This window comes from Eurypyga helias, unplaced genomic scaffold (assembly GCF_000690775.1).
Source record: "Eurypyga helias isolate BGI_N326 unplaced genomic scaffold, ASM69077v1 scaffold25958, whole genome shotgun sequence".
Classification (NCBI taxonomy): Eukaryota; Metazoa; Chordata; class Aves; order Eurypygiformes; family Eurypygidae; genus Eurypyga; species Eurypyga helias.
In genome coordinates, this window is record NW_010269332.1 from 3612 (window position 1) to 30550 (window position 26939).

At 44.7% G+C, this 26939-nt stretch overlaps 1 protein-coding gene across 1 annotated transcript; it reads right to left on the reverse strand.

Moving 5' to 3' along the window:
- On the reverse strand, positions 1-26583 carry FBXW8 (F-box and WD repeat domain containing 8; the record flags this gene model as incomplete). Its single annotated transcript, XM_010158080.1, has 7 exons — positions 1-136; positions 903-1019; positions 2679-2852; positions 6734-6861; positions 16923-17132; positions 18588-18784; positions 26426-26583. Coding segments are annotated over 7 exons (1120 nt in total), but the record flags the coding sequence as incomplete, so codon positions are not given.
- Positions 26584-26939: the final 356 nt, after the last annotated feature.

Here is a 26939-nt window from a genome sequence, read left to right on the forward strand (position 1 = left end):
CTAAAGGTTGTCATAGGGAACTGCAAGGCCAATGTTGTAGTTGTAACCAGTCACTTCATCGTAGGAAGAGCGAAAAAAAAATTCCACGGCCAACTGGTCCACGGAGAACTCGTAGGCATAAATGATACCTCGATACCTGTACAAGACACAACCAGGACACACCATTTAACCTTAATTACGTCCTTCAGCAGGGGAAAGGCAGAAAGTTAGAGACTGCCATAAAGGATGAAGATTCCATGCTTCAGAAGCTGAACATCAACCCCCATCCCTCCTGCATGGCTGTCTGTGCAGTTTTAACAGGAAACTCCCTCCTGCCTCCCTCCAGGGCCCCCCCCCAAGCCCTGGAAACGAACGGTGAATCACTCACTGCAGAGACACGACTGTCATCTGCTGAAACATTCCTGATCCCTTCAGGAAGGGGGAAGATAAGTACATTGTGTTTGATGGTTCAATTAGACACGCTAGCAGCCATCTGAGATGCAAATACCAAAACCTGGAGTTTAAATACCAGTAGTTTTCCTTTAGGAGGAGATATCATTATTAATATTTAGAGCAAGGACAGGGCTGCATTCCCTGCCTGGCTTCAGTGGCCTTTACACTCCCCTGCTGAAAAACAAATGCATTTTTTTGTGCTCAGAAGAAAATAAAAAGCCAATTCATCAATAGTTTTGAAAACCTTATCTTTAAGCTTTCTTATTTTATTTTTTAATTGCTACACCTACTCTATTACTGCTCTGGATCGTGACTTCTTATCTTTAAGCTTTCTTATTTTTTAATTGCTATACTTCCTCTATTACTGCTCTGGATCGTGACTCAGGTGCTCCGTTTGTCGTTTTTAAATCTATAATACGGCAGATCTTCGCAGTGCCAAAAGTGCTACCCTTCGGAGCAGGTGTACTCACCTGCGGTGCGCGGTAAGGTCATCGTCCATGATGCTGGCGCCTCGGGGAGTTTTCTCATCAGGGATGTTTGCAGTGATGAGGCTATGAGAATTAAACCACACGTGACGGACTGGATGTCTGAAAAATAACCACAGCCCTCGGTGAGATGCCACATGCACCTAAGTCCAAGTGCAATGAAGGAATCGCTCTGGATTAAACACGAATTCATTTAACTCCGCGCCCTCTCTATGGCCAGAGGCTGGGAGCCTGCACCTCTGCTCTTCTCCCATCTGGAGCAGGCAAACACAGCTTTCATCCCCATCTAGTGGGCTGTTACCAGAACACACGTGGAGGCTGAAAATACTTCAGAAACTTGGCAGCACACTGGCTGCAAGGGATCCGGCTGCCTGCTTCAAGGACTGCAGCAGCACACTCCTGGGAAGAGCAGGATGCTTCCCAAAATGAAGGATGTGGACACCCAGGATGCCCAGGCACTGAGCTATGGCTGATTTAGAAATGCACTGTATGGCACAAACTAAGTCTCTGTTCCTTTTCCTCTCACTGGAGAATAAGCCAACCCTGAACCACTATAACTGCATTTACTGTTCAAGTAGGAGTAACTTCTCGCATTAACATGGCTCATCTCCACGCCCCCAGTGTGCCTCCTGTCATCTCCCTCAGCTTCTGCCCTTGCTTGCCATTCATGACACCAGGCTGTAGGCATGGATAACACCACGCACACCTTCTTGTCTATGAAGGCCTTTCTAATGGTTAAACAGCATTTTAGATGTTTAATGTAACCGTTTCACCTTTAGTACGGCCCCAAAGCTCGGATCGGCACTGCCTGCCCTCCTTCTTGGCACACTCAGGAGTGCTGCTCCGGGAGACAATCAATGCAATATTGTCCTTAATGCACCAGCTGCATCACAACGGGCTTTGTAATTCACAGGGTCAAAAGAGAAGGAGATGCCCACTATTAATCAATGACAACTCCAACTTGAACTTCTCTGACTGCAAATACCTCCTTCGGCTCCTCTTTGGGGAAGATGCATTAAAAAAAAGATCAGGATTTATCTGTTCATTTTATTAGGGCTATCACTCAGACTTACAAGGGGCTGAATCCTTGAGGCCTTCATTCAGACAAAGCTAGCTCCCTGGGAATTGGGCCTTCATCAGGAAAACACCATTTGGCTGTAGCGAGAATCTTCTGTCCACTCCAGAATACTGACCTCTGCTTGTGCCTTCAGTACTGCACTTGTAGTGCTTTCAGTCCAGACTGGTGTTTTAGTATTTAAGTGAGTTTAAATAGCAGCCTGGCTTTGCTCATTACCACTAAGGGAATGCATGAAGCGGGTGGACAAACACAGGTATTGTGTAAGGACAGAGTGGATGGAGACAGCCAGAACCAGTCACTCTGAAGACAGCAGCCAGGAGTCCAGCATTTTAAAACCAAGGTTCAATGAAGCTGGGGATGGGGCAGGGAGAAAATATTAACTAACTTTGTGGAAATCCAGGAGAAACAATTTCCAATCTCCCTTAAGCCAACCGGCACACTCTTTGTAACTAATGAGTAAAGAGCCTACCACAGCTAAAGGGCACATGCACACAGACAGAAGACTCCAGGTGGGGAGGCAATCTGTTCCCAAATCACATGAACACTAAACAGAACTCTCAGAAGCCTTAGACGTGGGCATGTTATCATTCTGGTCCTGGATCATCCCATTCCCACATTCCTCCTGTCAGCCAGATCCAATAAACACCCACCCTTGCAACAGGACCCCAGGCCGACCAAATTACCTGGCATGCATTTCCCAGAGTTTGTTGCCCATCCGCTGGTCCCACACACAGACCAGGCCCTCATCTCCTCCACTGACGATCTTCCAGTCGTCCATCTGGACCGCAGACACTCCTAACTGGTGGGCATAGAGGGAGCACAGCGATTCGCTTCTGCGGAGGTCGAACACCCTGACCCTGAAGGAAAGCGGGGGAGGAACAGATCAAACCGCTGTGGACCTGCAGGCTGTGGGTTCCGGGAGCACAAGTACTGTGGGGTTATGAAAACGCCTCCAGGACAGCATTAGTCCCACAGCCACCACAGGCCAGCAATCCAACGTGGCTGACATTTTTCACCAATGGATTGTCACTCTGACTTCTATTATCCAGGATTTTTTGAGGCAGACTCCTCCCACCACACAGGACCTCTCTGTCTCTTTATGAGTCCTAGGCAATACAGAATGCAGGAGAAATTTGGAGAAAGCTCCTCTCTGGTGCCTCCCAAAAGGTTATCAATGCCGTGAGGCATCAAGCACCGCGGTTTGGGCATGCCACTAACACATCCCCTTGGTACCTAACCCACGTCCACTATGGCAAAGGGGTAATGGAAAAACGAGGATGAAGGAAAGGACTGTTATTACGAAGATTTAGAAAGAGACTAAATCTGTGGCAATTCAAAAGACAAGTCAAGGGAATTACAGTTTATATGCCTGAGTTAATCACCAATACTGAAACAAAGCTATCCACGAGCACCCAGCAATCAGGGTCTCTTCTGATTTGAAAAACACAGCTGCTGAGCACAGGCAGCTTTTAGGTACATGTTTTTCAGAAACTATTGATTACTCAGACAAGGCATTTTGAAGAGAAACATTAAAACTGATGGTGTTAAGTTTTAAATCCAGCGCATATCACAAAGGAGTATGGTTTTGATCCCTGTATATCAAGATTAAGAGATAAATCAAAGTACAAAAGTGAATTTAAAAAAAAATAATGCAGCGAGTAAAAACAGAAGTAAAGGGGAAATACTGATCTCAGATTTGAAAAGAAGCCAGAGAAAGTTCCTCCCTGCTGATGGCTATCATGAATGAAACCATCAGGTACACATTAATTCCAGAAAAGGCCAAAGCACACTTGTTCCAACACATTAACTGTACTTTATTCCATACCCCTGCTACGATCCTAATGGTGTTGCAAGTCTTTCCTTTTCCTTTCTCAAACGGAGATCGCATCATACGATTTTACAAATAACACAGTTCAGCAACTGAAATAAAAGACAACAGAACCGTCCAAAACTCCAGCAGAGCAACATCCATCTGACACGCAGACAAACGCGCTGGAACAGAGCGAGGAGCACGCTTTGTGTGGCTCCACAGTCACCCTTAGGAAAACCCCACCAGCGCCGCTGCGGATGGCGAAAAGGCCTTCTTGCGTTCTCCAGCTCCAGCAGAGAGCAGCTCTGGCTACGTATCAGAGCTATGCTTTGGGTAAGGACGGGGTATTTTGGAAGCGTTCATAGCCAGCGCTCTCCCTGTCTTGTTGCATGTGTTCTGCACAGCAATCAAAGCTTCTTCTGTTTGGTAAGCACAGTTGGAAACAAAGATCCGATCGTGTCCTGGTTATTTCATTAGCAAGGGCCCAGGTTTCAGGCAGGTGTCCATTCTGGCACACCCTGGGAAGAATCAGAGGCGCACTAGAGATGGGTTTTTTTAAGCCCATCTAAACAGGAAAAGCATTTTGCACATCCAATGTCTGCTCTAACGCAGAGCTGGCATGGCCCCCGTCGCCTGCCTCGGCAGCTGGGCTCAGCGGGAGCACGTCAGACACATCCGAGTTCAAGGGAGCTGTAAGGAAGGGGTTGCCCTGACCAAGCTTTGACTCTCCTGTTAAGACTGTCTTGAAAGCGAGCTCGCTTGCCTTGAGGAGAGCATGGCTTACCAGTTTTGATCCACACTTTCCAGCAGTGGTATACACCGGGCTTGCCGTATGTTTGCTTTCCCAATGCTCTTTGCCACCTCAGGTTCCACCAAGAAAAAGGTGGCTGCTGTGCAGTGCATCAGCACACGCTCCCCGTTACTGATCTCTTGCCAGTGTGAAGCACCGCTAAGTAATCAAACACTTCGGCAATGCTTCAGGAGCATTCTTCATGGAAAGAGATTTTATAGGCCCCACCAAAAACATGTCACTTCAACAGAGGAGTCTGCTACTTCTCAAAATCATGGCATCATAGAATCACAGAATAGTTTGGGTTGGAAGGGACCATAAATGATTTTCTATGATTCTATGATTCTATAAAGCCCATCCAAGTTCCAAGCTCCCTGCCATGGGCGTGACCACCTTCCATAGACCAGGTTGCTCCAAGCCTCATCCAGCCTGGCCTTGGACACTTCCAGGGATGGGGCATCCACAGCTTCTCTGGGCAACCTGTCCCAGTGCCTCCCCACCCTCTACGGGAAGAATTTCTTCCTGATATCCAATCTAAACCTCCCTGTTTTCAATTTAAACCCGTTACCCCTTGTCCTGTCACTACAGGCCCTTGTAACCAGTCGTGTCCGGGTCGTCCCCCGCCCCCCCCCCATCTTTGAGTAGAAGAACAGCATATACTAGTACAATTGTGTATTTAATCCCAGTAACACATCTCCTCACTGGCCACCAGCAGTTTGAACTCCCACAGCAAGGTCCCTATGGAGCACACTCGCTCCTTAACTGGGCTATGGAAGTTGAAGCCACATCCCACCCAGGGATGCTGCCCCCGCCCCTCCATTAATACTCTTCACGCAGCACCCGACTAGGAATTGACCTCCAAGATACACGTGGTCTTGTCCCTTGGATACCGAATGGATTGCTGAACTATTCATTCCTAACTTCTTGCTATTTTAAGGATGGCCAACTCCTGAAGTCAGTCAATGCTTGAGGTGAAAATCTCTCTGGAGGGGAAAGGGCGCAGACATTTACTCTACCGTGAAAGAAGTACATTTCAGTCTCACTTAAGGGATATCAATTCTACCTGTTCTCCCATCATTGTGCAAGAGATCAAAGTTGGAGGTAGTTTTACTGGGGCGCTTCAGAAAATCAATGATCTGCTTTTAAAGGAAAAAAACTCCCAAGGATTCAATTACTTGTGTCAAACTTCAGATATTTGCTTTATCCTCTTTGCTGAGGAAGTACGAGGTTTGCTTGCACTGCCTATTCACTGAGAAGGAAAAAAAGCTGTTTGACAAAATAATCATTTTTGCAAGCTGCTGCACTGGCGGGACAGAGGTCTGGGATTTGGCAACGGGAAGTATCCGCCTTACAATCTGATGCCCACCACCACACCAGACCACCACCTGCAGCCTGGTGCCCAGTGCAGAAAGGAGGAGGGAAGGAACGGGGAGCCATTAGAGACTGGCTCCTCGCCATCCCACATCTCCTTTGGTGCACTGGATCAGACCCCACAAATAACTAGCCAAAAAAAGAAAATCTAAAAATTGGACTCAAAGGGTCTTTTTAAGCACTTTAATCCTTTCGCACTGACTGTTCCCAGCGCGTCCATTCCTGGCACCAGATATTGTGCTGGGAAAATCCTACTCCCCAAGCCAAGGAGTTAAAGAGAAAGCTGCTAATCAGCTAAATAGAAGCTGGAATCTGTTCATATGAAAGTCTCTTTTTTTTGTCACCTGAGGGACACCACAGTGTTCTGAAATACACTCTTGACATCATTTGGCAGACGGACCCATCTCATCCTACATGATTCATCCCTTAGGTTATTTTTTTAATATCAGAAAGTGAGCTTTTAAATGCCAAACTAATTTTGCGGGTGGTGGGGGGGAAGTGGAAGATATTCCAAGTGGTCTCGCTGGGCTGCATGCACCAACTGCGTCCACCAAATGGCTTAAAAAGAAAGTCTTCCCATGGAGCTCTCTGAAACAAAGCAAACTGGCAGCCACATCCAACTATTACCTAATATTTTGTTCCTGAAGTTCATGCAGGCTGCATTTGAAACATTAGAGGAGAAACAAATTCTAGCAGGTCCAGATGTAGGCCAGCAGGACAGGAAGTAAGCTAATTTGAGACGGGTTACAGCTCCTGGTAGTACCTACCTTCCGTCTTTATTGCCGGTAACAAGCATGTTTGGAGGACTGTTCTGGAGGTTGACACATGTGAAGTCACCTATCGAGTTGCCCATCTTCTTCAGACACTGGCTTGTCTCCAGGTTGTAAAGAAGAATCTGGCAGAAAGAGAACAAACACCGGCTGAATGTAGCATGAGCACAACAACTCCATTTCGCTGCAGCAGAAAGCAGAGCAGCGTTACTACCATCGGGGATGGTCCGCAGGGCTCGCTTCTCATTGTGCTAATACCTAACCAAGATACAGCTCCATCCCTATTAAGTAGGGCAACAACACCCTCAGAAACGAGGAAACCCAAGTTACATAGTGGAATCCATCAAGGAGCAGGGCTGCAAGGCTCTTGCCAACCTATCAGACACGTATAGCCCTCAGGCAGGCAAAGCAAGCCATATTTTCCCCAGGTCAGATTTTTAAGGCTTTCATGGAAAAGCAAATAGTTTCTTCATCAATATCTGAAAGAGCAGCAAAAGTAAACAGAAGCAGCATTTAGGAGGTTTAGACAGATGGACTGTGCAAGATTCCATCGAAGAGCAAACATGAAGAGCAGAACTGAGCACTGACTCAGCGCTGACAGGCCCTGCTGATAGCTTTTGTACAGAGCACGCGGCACAAACAGATCACGAGAAATACTACATCTGAAGTGGCAGTTCAGATGGGAAAGGAAGAAAAACAACTCTTGATTTTAAGCAACATCCAAGATGATTTGACCAGAGACTTGAAGCGATGTACGAGCTGTTTCCCGTCTGTTCACCCTCCTCTCCGGTGCGCGGCAAGCAGTTTAGTCACGTCCACTGTCTTTCCTGGGGGGCCAGAGGAGATTCAGCTATTTGGGCCTTTCAATTTAGGAGAACAAGTATTTTTAGAAACAGAAAAACGTACTGGTCAAAGCCCAGTGGAGCTCAGCACAGTACCTGGCCTTACGTAACTTCATAAACATTAAACTTCATGGTGATGCTCCTTCAATTTAAAGGAAAACTATGACCATGAGAAGAGTAACGATAGTTACAACAGAAAAACCTTAGGGCTTCCATGGCAACACCAGCACGGCTGTGTCAGCGTGACATCAGTAGTCTTAACTTCCACTTTTCTGATTATATCCGCAGGCAGCTCAATAAATATTACACGATCTGTCAGTATTATGCCAACATCTACCAGAGTGGCGATCGTGGTGCTGCCGGGCCGTTCGCATCCTGTCCGTGTGTTTCAGTAAACGTCTGAAAGGTCAAATTAAGAGAGGAGGAGGGGATCATTTTGGGATGGATGGCTCTAGGCAACCTAGGTGAGGCTTTAACAACCTCTAGGAACGCTGCAAAGGCAGGCAGGGATTCTCCACCTGCCGTTTCTCCCAGCTAAAGAGCAGGCATGGTTCTCTTCAGACACACTATCAGCTCCCCATCGGAATGAACGCATTCATACCCAACTTCCTCAGTGCCTTATAATATTTCCAATCTCCCAACTGGTTCCCTTTCCCCAGCCTCATTTTTGTGATGCTATTTGCCTCAAATACCAGTTTTTAACATGCAATTTTTCATCCGTAAGACCCCAAAAAACCAAAGCAACTTTACCCAATCTCTGTAAAGCAAGGAGGACTCTACCTTTGCAGGAAGACTTCGGACAGTTGCTAAAAAATGAATTTAAACTCCCGTATTTTCAAAAAAGTTGCTACAAACTTCATGAAAATGTTAGTCTTGGAGGTAAAGACCAATTTACAGCCTGTTCTCACTTGCAACACAGCCTCCAACAGCTCCCTAACCAAACCCAGAGATAATGACATTCTGGCAAACTTACTTCACACAGTTTTCAGTGCAAAGGAAATTAATATCTGTGCCTGGCAACCAAATTTCTCCTTGGAAAGTGCTGAACAAAAGACAAAGTCAATAAACTGCTGAATGCAACTTATGAACAATAAACGATCAGGTCAACAGCAACGTATTCCAGTTCCCAGTCGAGCCGTGGAACCAGCCCTTCCCAGCTGTACGTTAAAACTCTGGAGAGGAGAGGGCCACATGCTGCTTTCTCAGCAGCCCCCTGGGGCTAATACTTAAAGTGAACATCCATAAACTATTAATTTATCTAAATGACCATAGCTCCCATCTATCCTATAAACATATGATACATACTTGAAAATTCAGTTATGGCCACGAAAGACTAAAAAGGAAAATTGCTTCCCCGTAGCATTTCCGTAGCTTCCCCATAGATTCCCCTGTTTTCTACAGCAGGAAACATCAGTGTCTCCTGCTTGCAGTCTCACATTCAGACCCATGGCAACCCTCACATGTAGGCAGCACCAGCCAAAACATTATTTATTTCTCCTCACATAACTTGTAGATGGCCACCGATTTAAAGTGTTTGCATGTAAGAAAGAGAAAATGTAAAAAAATAAGAATTCAGATCCACAAGACTGGAAAAAAAAGCTTTTGTCTTAACTTCTCCTACCCCTTCCAATCCCTTCTCACGTCAGTCTCCATTCTTCTAAAGATTGCTGGGTTGTGTTTTTTTCTTAATTTTATAATGCACATGGTGTTTCTAGCCAATTAGTCCTATCACTGGAAGAAAGGTTCTCTTTGCGATGTGCAGTATCCAGCTTTTGCCTATCTTTACATTCAACTTCTGCCTGCAGCAATTTTACGGTCTGCAAATGAATTTCAAAACCTTATCCTGACAAACCCATAGGTAAAGAAACAAAAAGAACTCAGAAAGCTTTTTTAAGTCTGAACGGTAATTTCTTGAAGACAGGGTTTTTAAAAGCCTACTGATGGCAATTTTGAAGTTGCTAGAACATTTCTGATGAGCTCTGCTATAATATCCCAAAGCAACAAGGATTTTCTCTACAAAGGCCAAGGAAAAAGAATGAAAACACCTGGTCAATAGGGACTTGAAATAAGGGCCTGTATGTTAAAGGGCAGATAAAGCATAAGATCTTTAGGAGGTTTATAATCCTATAATGCACACTGCAAAGGGATTACCCTTTTAAAGATATTTATAATCCTATAATGGACACCCAAGACCAGTGACCTAATAGGTACCAAACTGAAGGTAAGTGAACCAAGCGCATTTGGGTGTGAAATGAAGTACCCTGGGAGAAGCCACTAACGAGCACCCCTTTGCCCCCATGGGACTTCAGGAACACACGGGAGGAAAAGCATTAAATAGTCTGTGCAGATATATCAGGATCTAACGTGCAAAATAAAAAGTGTTACCTATTAACATTGTTCAGATGAAAAAGTTCAAGTCTCTGGATGAGAGCCAAGCAATCTCCCAGAATGCTTAATAATTCAACAGGCCAGAAATAGCCAGAGTACCTTTACCATTATGTTTAGTTAAAGACCACAGAGATTAGAAAACACATTATCCATCTCGGAGGCGATTCTTTCCATGTTACAAGTCCCTTAACGACCTTTACCATCTCCCTCCCTCCCCCCCCCTTTTAATAAGGCTGAGCAAATGGGACTTCATTTTACCCGATTGCCACAGACTAGTGGTATTAATTATTCATGCTCATACTCTCTCTTTTGTTAAGGCAGTGCATTAGACTAATTTCCCTCTTTACTGAGTTGGGCAAGTCTCAACCTGTGGCCACTGTGCTGGGATGGATGCGCCGAGAAGCTGGCGAATTGGTGAGGCCAGGCAGGGGAAGAAAGGGCAAGTTCCTGTACTTTGCGGAACTGGAGAGCAGCAGGCATGGGGAACTCTTTAAATGCTGTCCAAGAACTCAAGAAAGAAGACAAAATTAATTCACAAAGCATTAAAGTCTCTCTAGCCAGACTAGCTAAGCTGTGAGCTTTGTTACATCTTGCAGCTAAGTGAGGTCAAGCGTGGTCGTTGTACTCTGGTTGAGAAACTTCCAAGAAAACCCAAGGAATTGAAGGAAATGCTGTTGATGGAACCCTTCCATACATGTCCAATACCCCAGCAGGTGTTTTGGGATCCTCTGTTGCTGGAGATGTCTTTTTTGGATGGAACACTGAAACAACAAATCCCCAAGCACTTGTTATCAAAGAGCCTGTGGTACTTTCAACAAGAGCCGGGGTGTTCAACCCACTGTCCTGGCCGACAGCCAGCGCACAACTGCTTTGAGAAACAGCTACTTTCCTGCTGCAAACGCCTTGCTGCTTCTTGTCAAAACTTAGCGCATCGCACGGCTAGGAAAGACGGAGCTGTCTCTCAGAACTGGGCAAAGTGCTCTGTATATACAGCATATCTAGTTCTAATTTAGACTGAACAGAGTATCATAAATATTAGCAAAAAGTATACTGCAAAACCACACTCAAAACCAACATCCTTTTCCTTACCGAGTAACACACAAGATACATTAAAAAACCACTTTCTCACAGAGAACTGTCTAGGATAGAGGTTTCCAACTGTCATTTTTAGAGACAGAGGATCAAAATAAAAAACCCTGAGTTGCTCAAAGAGGCAGAGGAACAAGCAGCAAGATTGAGAACAGAACGTGCATTTATTTTCAGATTATGTTTCTCCCCCTTTCCTTCTGCCCATTCCTCTGCCAACTAGAAAAAATACCAACATTGCCTGAATACACACAAATATTGCCAACAAAAGAAAGGGTTGTGAAACGTCAAGTTCACCATGAATAAAAAGGGATGTGGTTTTCACTCAGGTCAAACCCACCCAGTTCAGGGGGTATCTACGATAAGGCTGGTTCATACGCGTTTTGCGGCAGAAGTCATCAAATTAAGCACAACATATGGTACACACTGCTGCAAGTTTGAATTTTATTTCTACAGGGCTGTGGAGAAAGAATATTTTCAAAGTTTACAAGCCTCAGGGGCACCGTTTCCCAGCGCAAATGTATTGAACAGCCTACTGTAAGTATGGCACACGCACTGCAACAACAACAACAAAACCTGACTGTTAACAAATGCAAGGTCAGCATATTGATACTTGTACACAGAGATAAGTGTTCTGGCTCCATAAATTTAAAGATGAGCTAAGATTTAAAAGGAGCAGCTGAGGGAGACAGACAGACAATCAAAGAGAAAGAAAAAGAGTAAATCATACACAAAACAGCCAGTAAAAAAAAATAAAAAAATAAAAAAAGCAGTTAATATACATGAATAATGGATGTTTGATTTAAAAGCAGTTTACTCCAATATGATGTAATTTTTGACAATCAGCCAGAGAGACTATTTTGCAAGTTCTTGCCAGATATAAGTCATTGTGTAAAGCTGGTAACACAACCGTTTCTCCGAGCATGTGGAAAATTGACCTTCATGCCATCCTAAAGGTGACTTTACACTGGCAAACGAGAACCCTCATTTCGCATGCGCTGAGCCGCCCCGAGCAGCCTCAAGCAACGCTTAAAGACCCACACAGAGGACTGCAAAAACAACAGAGTCTAAACAGCTTGCAGCAAATCCAGCAGCAAAAAAAGGCAGGCGACACGCTACCCGGTCCTCCAAATATCTGCACCTGCCGTCAAGTTACAGATGAAGGTTAAGGCGAGCGCAGTTGGGTTTTTCCTGTTAGGTTTTCATCTGACTGGAGTTAACAAGTAAGACTCCAAGCTGGTAGCAAGAAGTAGAGCCAAGCATTGTGCGAGCTTCGGCGACGCGGTTCTGCCAACGCACCTGCAACCCTTGCTGTTCCAGCACTGGACACTGCCCGCGCCCCGGCTGCCAGCGGCCGGGGCTCTGCCAGCCTCGACAGGCGCACGATGTGGCCAGATGTCTGCTAGGGCCTGGAACGAGGTCCCCAGCCTCGTCCGACCTGGGGCTGGAAACCCACGAAGAGTGTGGGTACCCAGACATGAAAGGATATTAGGTTTACCCACTCAATACAAACCAAGCCCCAGCCCAGAGCATATTTCCCCTAACCTACGGATAGGGGAGGGAAAAGGAAACCAAGGTAATTCTTAAGAACTGAATGAGTCTGCTTGGTTTCACAGATTATCATCTTGACTACTCGAGGTACATCCTAGCAGCTCTATGTTCAAGATTTGAGCAGCTGTGCCAGTTTGAGGTATTTGCATAAATGTACAAATAGGGGTAAAAAGCAGAATGCCAGTAACATTAAGCAATACAAAAGGAATTTTTTTTTTTTTTAAACACTTGCAAAATTATTTTTGGTCGTTTACAAACACAGGAAAAACAATATGGACAATCGTTACCGTTCAGCAAGAGGGGGGTTAATCAATATACCCTGCAAAATTCTGGCAAGGAAAATTTCTGTTCTGTCTCCTGGACCCTGTTTCTTGCAGTGCCTGACGTACAGTAAGTTACATGGTTCACATCCTCAGAAATCTGAGTTCTGTGTCTCCTACACGGTACCAAAGAGTTCATAAAAAAAAATTTAAAAAGTATTTAAAACACCCTTCACCTTCAGAGATCTGGTAACACTCTACAGCCCCACAGCTCCCCAAAGAGAACTGCTGGGGCAAGACCCATACATTCCAATTCAGTCACCAATAAGACCTGCCCTTCTATGGGCATGAAAACAAAGAGTTGGGAAAGATCAATTTATTGAAAACTGGGCTATTTACAAGGGCCACAGTGGTCAACGAAACTGAAAAGTGTATTTTTTAAATAGGAAAATCAAGATAAAAAACCTGAAGTCTTTGGAACTCCATGAGAACTGGTGACATTACGACATGAGAAGAGACAATGCAAGCTTACCAGTCGACAAAAAGGAGGATTTGGCTTAGAATAAGGTCCAAGAAATATGTAACTGCTTATATAAAACAGCTGTGACCTAAAAACATCATCCAAGGAGACTGCAGAGTATGAAATTCAATTTAAAGGATTACTTTAAAATTTGCGGTTTAATTTTTGTTCAGTTATTATTATCTTGTAACATCCATTTCAAGTGGTTAATTCTCCTGGATTCACTCCCATTAGCAAGCAGTTGAAGAACTCTGTGGAAACATTAAATACAGGAGCAAAACTCGGCAGTATTTCAAGCGCTGATGAGGAGAGACAGGTAATGCTGAACGTCATTCATCAAGCGCGGGCTGATCACCAGCTCACAACAGACGAAGGAGCAACAGCGTAACGAACAACTCCCAAGGCATCTGATCCCAACCTAGCCTTCTGTTTCTGTGCTGGAGGTTCTAAAACCATGACTGCTCTCCCTTCACTCTTCTCTTCCCCATCTACCTGTGCTGTTCAGGTCTGTGCGCAAAGCAAGCGAACACAGAGACAGACTCAGAACAGCGCAGACTCACAATGTACGTACGCCCCAAGAGTTAGAAATTAAATTCTCTTGCACGCTCTAGGAAGTTTCTTCAATGGAAAAAAAACCCCAAATATTCCCATATTGATTATCTTCCATCACCAAGAATTGTTGAATGTGTTAAAAAATTTCAGCTACGTTTTAAAATACAGGAGAAAGTTGGTTTGATTCCCTGTCCCCCCACTCAAGATAATAAGGCACCTATAAATTCCTATGAAGTAATCCACAAGCAGGAGAGCGCTCACCTGAAACTACAGGAGATCAGACTTACTTGACAGCAGATGGTCTCTTCAGGGAGGCTTACACATGTACCAACTACAAGAAAAGCTTCAGTCAGTTCTTAGAGTCAGTGAGATTAATGCATCAGAAATCAGATGCTGTTAATTCTGACAGTTAGTGCTACCTGCTCAAGAGGTTTATATCCTGACAGGAAGAGGACCAAAGCTGGCTCCAGTTTACATCTGGGGATTTAATTTTAATTCTACACAGTGCCCAGCCCCAGAGTTCAAACATGTGAATGCCAAGACTTTGTGCTGCAGTTGCAGCAGCGTTGGGAGCACAGGCCTCCGAACGGCATGACACGGGGTAGTATGTTACTTGCTAGACAGCGCCCTTCAAGGCATGGCCACTGGATGCCACTTCCGGTTGAAAGGGAAAGCCAGGGTTAGGGTTTTCCCTGGGGTTCATTAGCTGGCCTGTATTATTAGCCATATATGAGCCTAGATGGAAACACAGATCTTGGTATTTCAAGGATTTGAAATTTAAGGAAAACAGTACATTCCATTTTGAGTTAATACAGCTGAAGTAACCTTTACTGAATTAATTTCTCTGAGCTTAACATAAAATGAAGAGCTCCAGGAGCACTAAACCGACAAACTTGCAAGAAACAGCATCCTGCTTGATTGTCTGCTGCTTAGTAAAGTGAAAGTTTAACTTCTTACAGATGAAGCATTTTCATTCTTCCCTCTCCCCTGCACGGATGTCTGTCATCTAACAGTAGGCAAGTCTATGCCACTGATTTGATGTTTTTCTCCTCTCCAACATAAAAGTTCCTACAAAATCTATGCCTCAGATCTCTACTCAGCTGTCAAATTTGGTTAAAATTAGACAGTGATTAGAAAAGAGAGAGGAGAAAAAGATGTTTTCCCTACCTATATTTTCAGGTTACTAGGCAGTAGCATTAGGACTGTGAGCTTACACCAAAGAAAAAAAACCCCCGTCCCTCAGGAACAACAAAGAAAACCCCAAAGTGAGAAGAAACACATCTTTCCCACTACAGCACCAGCACCAGCAGCAAACCGGGCTGGAATTCTTCACCGCTACGTTTCCGAGAGCGAAAGCTCTCCCCAGGACAGATTGTCAACTTGTGACCAGCGTAATCAGCCAACGCGAAGTCCCTTCACGTCTGCGCGAGGCGAGTCATTATCATAATAGACATTAGTAATTAATTTCCGGCGTGATGTCAGCTGGTGCGGCGATGCCAAGCAAGCATCCTTGTCAAACACACCCAGCCGTCTGGACGACGGCAGCCCCCTCTCCCTCATTAGGATGCGCGCTGATGCACGGCTTAATGCAACCTGCCATCGAACGCCAAATACTCCAGAACGGAGCGCGGGAGTACGCCCGGCTTCACCGAGCGACGCTCGGGGGCCTAAGTGGATTTCTCGATCCCTTTACGAGGCACAAAGGTGATCACCGATGCAATGCCCCTGAATGAGGCAATTTTACCTTCTAACCTCCCACGTCTGTAGGGAGAAGGATTGGATTAGGAGAGCAAAGGAATTAATAAAGACAGCACGGCCTCGCAGCATCTCTCAACCCTAGAGGTATTTATGGTGGCCTCGGCATTTCCCTAGTGAATGGGAATTTTAAGGGGAAATTAGATGCAGCTGGACACATTTATTCCTAGCACAGAGAGAGTCCTAAATAAAGCTTTCCTGTTCTAGGCATTTGCCAAAGAAAACGCTGCATTTGTACACTACAGACCACAGTCCTCCGGTTCCTCGCCTCCTGCTTCCTTCTCCGCCCGCCCGAAGCACTTTGCTGATAGCCCACCACATGCCTGAAGTACAGCCACAAAAAAAAAAAAAAGGAATTAAATTAGGGAAGGGGAAAGTTTGGCAAGATGAAGGAAAGGGACAGAAACTCCTTCCAAGGCACCTGGAAAGAGATCTTTCCACAGCCTGGCCCCTGTGTCCTGGAGTGGGCTGCTGCCAGCAGCTACCTGGGATCTCAGGTAGGATGCTGAGCCCCCCAAAATACATTTATTTCTGCTACCTATTTGGGTCCGCAAGCCCAAAATAGCTGCTCCTGCAAGCAGAAAAGTTTGAGAATAGCAGAAAAGTTTGAGAATAGCTGCACACCTCAGCCACGAGTCTGCAGCAGGGTTACAAACCCAATCTGGGTTTGATCTAACCTGCACTGCTAAGGTGTGCTGACGGAAGGAGCAGACTGTCACAGCGGGCTTCAAACCCCTGATCATCATTTAGCTTCCTTTAACACAACAGTCACACCATTCTCACCCAAGTGGAAGTAACACAGTTCAAACACTCAAGTGCACAAAAGAAAGAAACATCCTCCCAAGACTGCACATTTGCATATACAGGGCTTGACAGGCTGCTCAGGGGCCCCATCAGACTTTTGGGCTTTTTGGGGTGGAGCTATTTATCAGGGTTTTTAGGTTTTTTGAGATGAGCTCTCTAGAGGACCACTGACAGCATACAGCTGAATGAGCTGGGACTCAATGAAGGGCAGAGAATGCAGAGCATTTACAGGGAACCCAGTTAGCTGAAAGCTAATCCCTTACTGCAGCCCACTGGAAGAAAACGAACAGAAGCACCAGATTTTGACATTAAAAGAATGTCTTCCCTCTACTGTCAAAAGCTGAGCAGCAAAGAATGAAATGGTCAGTAGCACGAACTCCTTTGTTAACTACGAAGGCATAAAAATCTTACCAAAAAAAAGTAAATACCTGGTTGGGCTCGTTCAATAACCAGCCAAAGGTTTTGACCCCAAAGGCTGCTTCACGAGCAGACACGTCAAGACATGTGACAGGCTGACCGTAGACAGAATGGAGGATTTTGCCAGGATCTTCTGCTTTCAGGAGATAGACAATGTCTTCTGCAGCTGCTACTGTCACTGGACTCCCCGCAACATCTGGAACCAGATTAAGGAAGTTGACCTACAAAGAGCAGACTTTTAATTTTTATTACAGCCAAAAATTCTTTTAGATCATACTGCCAGAGGATAAACTGAACAAACTACTGACATGGGGTTATTGACTATCTTGACTCATCCCAATTATGGATTAATTTCAAAGACCAAGTATCAATTGTACTGCTGAAATTTGCAACTTTAGTGCCTAAGGTGAAATCTAGCTCACAGTCTTTAAAATGAGCCCATTTAAAACACTGATCAGAACACATTACAACAGAACACACCAAAATATGACAACGAAGAAAGGGGCAAGACTTAATGGACTCCTTCAGATGAAGGACAGAAAGCCAGGTTAAAGCACACAAAGCAAATACTGTGGCTAGAAGGTCAATACAGTGCTCCACATTCATGCAACTAACATGGAATAGTTGATGCTTACCCTGGAATCACGTATACATCCCCCAAATTAACAGACAAATCAGCACATGGCTCTAGGACAGCCCAAGTATCAGCTCCCCCATCTTCTGTCACAAGACCAGAATGACATTGCTCTTCCCATTTCAGTACATGGTTCAAAGTCTCACCATGGGAAGGGTTTAAACTCCTCAACAACATAGCTGAATTCTAACCCGGCCTCCAAAGAGTGGGTGGTGTCCTGAGTGTGTCTTTCACGTGTGGCAAAGTGCCATTTCACAGCACGCAGGATGCAAGAGTAAAATGGACCCAACTACAATGGACTAGATCTTTTAACATTTTTATTGGAAACCCCTTAAAGAAAATCCCCAAACTATTAAGTATTGTAAGCCTGACTTTGCTTTGAAAGAGGGGACTGATCAGGAGTGGTTTAAATCACAACTCTGTACCCATCAGCTGGGCAGTAGCCTTTTGCAATAGGAGCAGAGCTGCAAGACTCAATTTATTCCTACGCACTTCCGCCCCCTTCCAAAACGACGTCGATACTCTGAGACATAATAAAGCACGGGACAGCTTTTGAGTTTTAATTAAAATAGTCTCAAAACTTCAGTGACAGAAGGTGCAACCTAAAGAAGCAGCACAACTAGTTACAGCTTCACAAGTGACACTATTAGCTCGTCTGCAATATCCTGCCTCAGAATTAATCAGATAGTGTTGATCTGGAACGAGACCTTGAGTTTTAGGCTCCAATTCTATGCGAGAAAACTGATTTACAAAATGAGCCAACTTAGTTTGATGTTGACAAGAAAACAATTAAAACCAGCCAACCTCCTGCACCATATGGACTCCTGTTCCTTTGCACTCGTAGCTTACGCCAGCTTTTCACCCTTGCTCCTCAGCGACGAAAGGCTCGGCCGCTGACCTGCTTCAGAATCCGCCCCTAGCTGATAGCGCTGGTACCTAGTTCAGGCCACACTCTTGTAAGATCTTTATAAGATCCCTCTTAACCATGTCAAAAATAATTAGCGGAGCTCCTGGACTGAAGCTGAGTAGCCTGGAGACTCACCAATTTCTGGATTTCAAACGTTTCGGTAGTTTGCCAGAATCCTCTGTCATTAGGGCTTTCGACTTTGACCTCGAAACCAGATGCCGTCGCTACCGTCGCACTCTCTGAACCGAGAGCTAAAGCCTGGATCCTCTGATTGTGCTGGTAACGATGGATCGGCTCCCGCCCGAACATCAGGCTCCACACACTGATGGTTCCTGCACACGAAAAAGAACAAACACTAAGCTTCACCTCAGAACTTAAAACTTGAGCACATCGTTTAAAGATGTAAGCTTATAAGCATTGTAAGGGAGAAGGTTAACGTACAGAAAAGAGACCACAGGGCAGGAAACCACAACCTCAGGGCATACCTAGCACCGCAGAACAGGTTCAGAGGACTTGCCAAAATTATGGCCTCTGGCACCAGAAGCTCGTGGCTCTCAAAGCAACACCTGATTTTTTTACTTTTAGATAACATTGTCATCTACCTTGGGGAAGACTGCTTGAATTCCTTCAGTTCTCCATATTTGGAGAAAAGAAGACATAAACACCTAAGTTTTAATTCTACTGTATATTCACCCTCAGTTATCACTGAAAACAGGGAGGAAGAACCCACCATCAAATTTAAGTCACTGCTGCGCACAGGAAAGTTTTAAAGTCAAGAATCTGAAGCTGTGCACACAGCCATCAGGCCAGGGATTCCAATGCTATCCTTAACAGTTTACAACCAGCAGCAAAGCTCCTCCCGATGCTCTGGAAAACCAGAAGATGCCAGAGTTTGATGCTTTCAGAAAGCTAAATACAGAACCCAAAGAACCCAGGAGTGCACGCCAAAAGACGAGACACTGGGGATCGCATCCTTCCCGGCCCAGATCACCCATACTCGGTTTAAAAGCCCGTACAGTAAGGCAATAATCTGCATAAGAGCAACCTGAAGCAATCAGGAGCGTGATACGGAGCAGCAGGCCCAGACGGAATTGGAGACTTCTGGGCCACCTCTGCACTGAATTAACGGAGAAGCAATCTTCGGATGCGACAGACAGGGCTGGAGAAGCCTTCCTTCTACTTGAGCATGGCCATTAATGATGAAATGATTAATGGGAGCCATTCCTTCAGGAGGAGACATAAAAGCTCTGACAGACAGCTGTGGACGGGCACCAATGCCAGCCTGCAAACACTCCTCCCATGTCCCTGAGGAGGTGAAGCAAGAGTGTGGTAATGAAACTGCACATAGTGAAATGGTATCTAAATGAGTTTAAATTGATTTATGTTTGCTTTTGTAAAGATTATTTGGTATCTGGAAAGTGCTACCCATGTGAAATAATGCAGATAATCCTTAAGATCCCTGTCTAATGGCACTCCCACTGAATATTTATATTCCTCGCCATGGGAATGAGTACCATAATGGGGACCATTTTTGTTTTATTAGGGATGCATATTTAAATTAATCTGCTATTTGCCTAAACAATTAGCTGCCTCTGTTTGTTTACACAAAGCCAAAACTGCAATTAGGCTTCCATCAAAAAGATAAGTCCTGACTAAAACTGTCCCGATGGAGTCATAAGGGCTCAGAGCAGAACTTCCCAAAATTACTTCTTAGCATAATGGTAATTATGTTAATTGCTTGAAAGGTAAATAACCGCTGAACTGGTTTTGAAAAACAGAATGCTAGCTCGCATTTACGCTCAAAGCAAGTTAACTAATACAAATGGCCAGCCCAGGCTACAACTCCCTCTGCAGCCTGAACAGCCCCACGCGAAGGCTTCGCAGCGCCGCTTCCGAGCCTCCGCAGCGAGTCCTCAGCTCCAAGCTGAAACAAAGGGAATGGGTGAAGCCCCATCTCCAGGACAGCCGATTTACACAAGCAAACATCAGTGGTACAAGAGTGTAGTGAGAGCAGAACACGGATGTCAGAACTGGCCCTTTTCATCAGACGATGAATATTGCTGCCAAGCTCCTCCGGGCAGCAGGATTTTCAACAACTTCTGCAAAACATTTATTCCAATTAAAGACGGGGAAAAAGGAAACTGATTTGCTTTCAGCCAAGTCTTTTGTTTACACATCTCTGTGATGAGCACTGCACTGTTTTTAATAGAGTTTAACAACGCATGAGAGTTCTGCAAAACATAAAAAAGCATTCAAGTCTAAGAACCCTCTTCTGACCATGCAGGTAAACTGGCAAAACCAGAATTCAGAGTTCTGCTCTCTAAATGTGGGCAACAGTGCCATCATCATTATTATTATTATTGCATCTCAAACATCACAAAAAGAGAGGACAGCAAGAATGAGTCATGCAATAGTACAATCGGATCAGACAGGTACTTTTTTTTTTTAATACCAGATTTTATGAAAATCTGTCCAAACATCTAAAAATTTTATCAGGCAAATAAGAGTATGTACGACACCTCATGAACAATATGGTGTGAAAACATCTCTGGTAATATCAAAAACCCCAAGTGATTTGTAAGGTCACAAGTTAACATCTGTTTCATGAAGGATCACAATAAAGAGTAGTAAAAAGGAGAGTTGAAAAGGAACACAAAGAGCAAAAGAGATACTATTTTCTTTCATTAGGATGAACAACTATTTGCTAGCAAAAGGATTGCTTGCCCATCCTCTGCTTCTCCCCTCCTCCAAAAGAGATTATTATTCTGCACATACATCCTCCATTGTCTGGGACTTGCTACTGGTCAGAAGCTTCAATCACTGCGTGCAAGGACCTTCTGCGGAAATACACTGTTGTCATTCATGCATGACAGCAAGAAAACACCATCAAATTTTGCACAGAAAAAGCAAACAGTCCACTGTATTTATGAATAGGTAAAGCTCCCACTAGGTCTGAAACTGCTACTCAGAATATTCTGTATTTCACTGCAGAAACAGCATATTTATTAGCGTGCAAGCCTTCGCAACGGTCAATCATGTTTGTGTAAGAGCAAAAAAGGAGCCACCATTACAGTTAAAGTTATTAGTGTGGCAACATAAAAAAAATTAGGCGTAAGATTTACCAGTGCAGATGAGATCACTACTTTACATACTCTATCTTCCTGCCTCCAGCAGGGACCAGTACTTCATTTCCAAAGCAGTATCTTTGCTAAGGTGAAGCTGAGGTTGCAAGCATACAGCATCTTTTTTTTTTTTTTTTTGAATACTGTAATCTGAAAAGTGTTAGAAAGCCATTAAATCAAAGTTGTAAGCAATACTTTCACAGCATGCTAGAATCTTCAGCACAATTGTGATTGTTCCAATTGAACTCTAACAATAACTCCTCAAACTTTTTTAGGCTTTACAGCTTGCTTATATTCGATCTTGGCTCAAGGAAACGAGTGAAGCGCAAGAAGCTGATGAAGATGGTATAACTGCTTGACACTTGACATTACAATCACCGTACCAGTCGTCGTTTATCACTTCAGCCCAGACTGTGCAAAGAATGCAGGTTTGTACTTCTGCTGTTACGATATACTGTGGCAACGTGGCCTGATGAAAGGTCCATGTACTGCAATTCGCTCCAGATCGTAAGGTATTTGGATACAACACGTGGCACTGTTGTGCCTTACACGGTGCACTGCGGATCCTGACTGCACTCCCATCTAGTAAGCATCGGCCAGTCTTGCACGTCTCCTGCTGTATCGAAGGGGGACGGCTGGAAGCTGTTCTCCAGGAACATTAATAGTGCCTGTCTCTAGTCTATCCCCCTCTTTGCAGCTGGAAGTACGAAAGACATCCTGCAAAAGCAGCTGGTTTTTATACCTGTTTTCACACAGGCTTCTCACTGATGCCCCAAGTAACACTTTTGCCACAAAGAAAAAAAAAAAGCTCTCTCTTTTCCTATAACATACTCCAATCCTGTAACAGGGAAAGGCAGAATAAACACGGAGACAAAGAAAAGGTAGATCCCATTTGCAAGCATTACCCTGGCTGCGTTCCCCCGCGTGATACAGCATTCTGGGTACGGAAGGGCTAGCCCAGCTGAGGACAGCTGCCCGCGCGGGCGACCTAACTGCAAACCCCGGGGCTACGGGCAGGGAGGGCTGGTTTGGTGCACAAGATCCTGCGCTCAGATCCTAATGACCCATTACGTCAGCTCTCCACGTTAAGCCGACACGGTTAGCGGTTGCTGTCAGCCTCAGAAAAGATGAAGAGCAACCTACGTGTGCGTTATCTGCAAAAGGAGCAAAGACAGAATTTTGTATATGCTGGAGCAGGGAACCTGGGCACGCTCATGGCTTCACTTCAGCTTCTGAACACAGTTGTGAGGGAAGGCCAGAAGTTACTCAATGCACATCGTGTACGTGACTTTTTCCTGTTCGTGGGTCAGTCCTACCACTTCCTATCTTGACGTAAACAAAATAAAACCCTTCTTCACCTTTTGAAAACACTTCTTACATGTATATTTTTTTCTCCAAGCTGGGGCCATTCATTTACTTCCTTATAATTTTCAGATAACCCCATACTTCTACGAAGTATGAACAGCAGATGAAATACAAAGGTGGAAATAAGCACCAGCCTCGAGTCTCACAGCTTCTTACCTTGAATTTTGAGTTCCTCCCCAGTGCATTTCTAGCCGGAGGGACCACCTGCACGCAGCCAACTTGACCCTGGTAGACACTTGGTGTTTACTAATTAAAATCTTGTATTTTATTTTCACTGTGATCCTGTTTCTCGCCTTTCAGCAGGTACAACAATCCACTTACCGTACTGAGCTGCACAAGACCAGACCTCGGTCATTACCATTACCACCTCAGTTCCATCAAATCTTGTCAGGCTTTATGTCCACCCCCCTCCTTACAGAGATCTCCAAATGACACCGTCCCTGTGGAGTCTCTCAGAAAAGGCACAGATGAGAAAGTCTGCATTTCATTTTCAACCTGGGGCTCAAGAAAGTTCCCTGCCCACGATGTGAAATCACATGCCATTTATCCAAAGCAAGAGTTTTGCATCCAGTCACCTGTGCGGATCTGATGGGAACAAACACACTCCCACCTGCTACAACCATTTTCTTCACAAATTTTTCCCTTTACTCCAGCCTGCCTGTTTCCCCGCTCCTGCTGCCTTACAGCCTGTCCTGGCACTCAGGGGAAGACTCCATACACACTACGCCGTTTCTGCCTTTGCAAGGAGGCTGCGGAAGGGACAACACCCGCGAGCATCTTTGAGGGCATCGGAACGGACAAGACAGCAGATGCCCAGTCCAAGAAAGGAGTGCTGCCAACATTCCCTTCCTGGAGCCTGCCAACAAGCAAGAGCACTTCTGATCCCTGCAGAAACCACCTTCCTTTGCTCCAACTTGCTACTCTGCAACTTGCGAAGTACCACAAACTCCTCCCAACAGGTCTCAAACATTACCGTGAACAGAGGCAGCGTGACATCTCCCCACTATGCCCTCACCAGTATGGAGCACAGCATTTTAAGAAAAAAGTATGTTTTCTTGTCGCAGCACTTTGTTTTCAAGTCAAACTATGAGACTCCGGAGCGCAGGGGGGGAGGGTGACGGCTAAAGTAGACTGCTGTTTCCCAAAAGCTGTGGCTCACAGCCAAAGTCAGGCAAGCATGGAGCAGATGGAGTCCTGGCAAGGCCTCCACTGTCCCTGCATTAGCAGCATCTGCTCATTACCCAGAACCCTCGCCTGCTTTATCTAATGCTCCAGGAAAAGCATTTTGATTTGATTCATTTCAGTTCGGTAACGTGCAACACAATTAGTGGTAAAATCAAACTGGAGGACTGCCAGTGCTGACAATGGGAAACAAGGCAGAAGAAATATGAGGCCAGTGGGTCGGAATTCAAAAATCACAACTGTGGATCAAGTTGCCAAGTCCCGTTGCCCCAGGTGTACATACAGTGCCCCCACTGAGCACTGGCATGGGCGGAGGGAACTTCATTTTCTCCCCACACATTTTTCTCTCATTTACCTCTCCTTGCAGCTTGTTTCTCAGAGGCCGACGCCGTCGGAAGCATTCACCAGAAGTCACAATTCAATTTTTCTTTAGTGCCACCATGGAGTTACAATTCACTTTGGATGCAGGCATCCCAGTAAGACAAATCTTCCTCCTTCCTGTATTTCATAAGCCTTGGGAAGCGTTTGCTACTACCGAACCAGCAAACCAGCGCTGCAAGGCAGGCACAGTGCGAGCAGAATCTGCCTATTAGTTCTTCCCTGTGATCGGATGCCAAGGACATCGCTGCGTGAGCTCTGTTGAACTGGGAGAAACTGATGTTATCGGAACGAGTCTGCTAGCCAGGGATTCGACAGAGAAGTCTAGACTCTTTGCCTGACAGCACCACCTCCAACACTAGCAGATGGTTTCTCTGTGTTAGTCAAACTTACAAACAAAGAGAAAAGGAAACTGGAAAAGTACAACAAAGAACAATCAAACACATTATCTTCAAAGTCGTCCTCCCCAAGTTTGAAATTATTCTCTCTACCAAACAGTAAATACACACTTTCAGATTCCAGTTAGCAAACATTTCCAAAATCAGCCTTTATAATTCTGTGTTTACACAGAAACTAATCTATTCTGACCAGGCTCCTCAAAATCAGAGTAACTGCCATATCACAGAGCCCATTAAATTTTCTACCCAAAAGAATAGAAGACACCGAGCTTTATGCAAACTAGTTTAGTCACAGCGCACACAGGACTGACAACAAGGAATATGACAGAAAAAAACCCTACACAAATTATTAGTCAGTGGGAGACTAGAAAACAAACAAAAGACCCTCTGCTAGTTATTGTTTGGCACACTGGACAAAAAGCCAACACTTAAAACTATCGCTGTGTTATAATTTCCTATGACTCAAGTAAATAATATTGAGTATTCTGTAACACCAGACTTCCTGTTGTCAGAAAACGTTGCCTATTAACAGTTTTTAGCCACAGAAAGCTGTTCTAGCATGATCCAACAGCTAAGGATGTTGATCATCCTAAACCAGTTGTTTTCACATATGAAGCATTTAATTTACCTCTAAAGTAAAATATATAGATCAGAGATTTGGTTTTCATTACCCATCTTTGGTTTGTTTTCTCATACAGATATGCCAAGATCAAAGATAGTATGTGTACAAAGCTCCCTACTTTAAAAACTAAAAACTCTCTACTCAAACTCGAGGAAAAGTTTTAAGTGTCAAATCATACATTTTAAAGAAAGATGACAGGAGTGGACTTCTGCCCGAACAACTTGGACTAGGGTCCCAATTGATTAGCACTGTCCAAGCCTGGCTTTTTAAATCGCTGTTCCCATGTCCAGTGGATATACGGTTGGTCTCTGGCTCTTGCTGCCCATTATAGAAACATCTAAGTGTATTTAAAACAATGCACATAACCAGGATTTTATTACGGTTGCATTAAGTATTAGGTCACAGTTTTTGTTTCTCCATATCAAAGTATATAATAACCCACCACTGCAAACCAAGACTTCAGTTAGGGAAATGTGCATCCATACACTATGCCAAGAACAAGAGAGGATGCAGATTAATCAGACATGCCAGTTTACCAGTATTCCCATAACAAAGCCTCACAGCACCCCAAGGGAGTTTTGGACAGAGGAGAAGGCTGGTGGAAGAATATTTAATATTTTTATAGCAAAACAAGTTATTTGCTTAAGATAGTTTGGCTGGACTACAGCCTGGCACTCAAGCTTTATGCAGCAGTTCCAGTAGGAATTAAACATCAGTTTTAATGGGTGCTATGTTCCAATGCCTCCTAATGCATTTAGGGTTATTGGCCAACTTTCTCACATAAAAGCAAGTGTGTGCGTGTGTGTGTATACATGGGATTACAGACACACAAAAAGCTGAGCACAGCTGCTTCATTTTTGTAAAGCCTTTTTTTTTTCAATAGGGAGGAGAGTTGTGGTTACTTACCGTCCTCGTAAGCTGCTACAGCCAGAGAGCTGTTTATCCTCACAAAGGAGACATGTGGCTGAGGTCCAGCATCACCAGGACCGTGCACTGGTTCCAGGATGGGGGCTGTGTAGTCCCAGGTGCGAGTGTCCCACAACCTCACTTCTCCTGAGGTATATCTGGAAAAGAGGGCAATTATTCATCCCCAAAACATCTGAAAAGAGGTAGCTGCAGAAGGGAGGAAGAAACAAGAAGTGTTCTCTTCCAGTTTACACATCCTGTGCACAAGCCCATCACCTGCTCATCCCATTCCCATTCACTGAATGCAGCATCAAGTGCCCGAAGACAAGCAGGTAGACTGGAGCTACAACAACGACACGACTGTGCTACCACAGGTTACCAACGACCGATAGCAGCCTTCCACACAGACCGCAGGGAGAGCCAGGCTCAAGGGGAAAACGGTAATCAGTAATGAGTCTAAATGACGACGTGGCAAAACTTCAAATCCTTTCGGTCTAAAAATTTGTGACTGTGC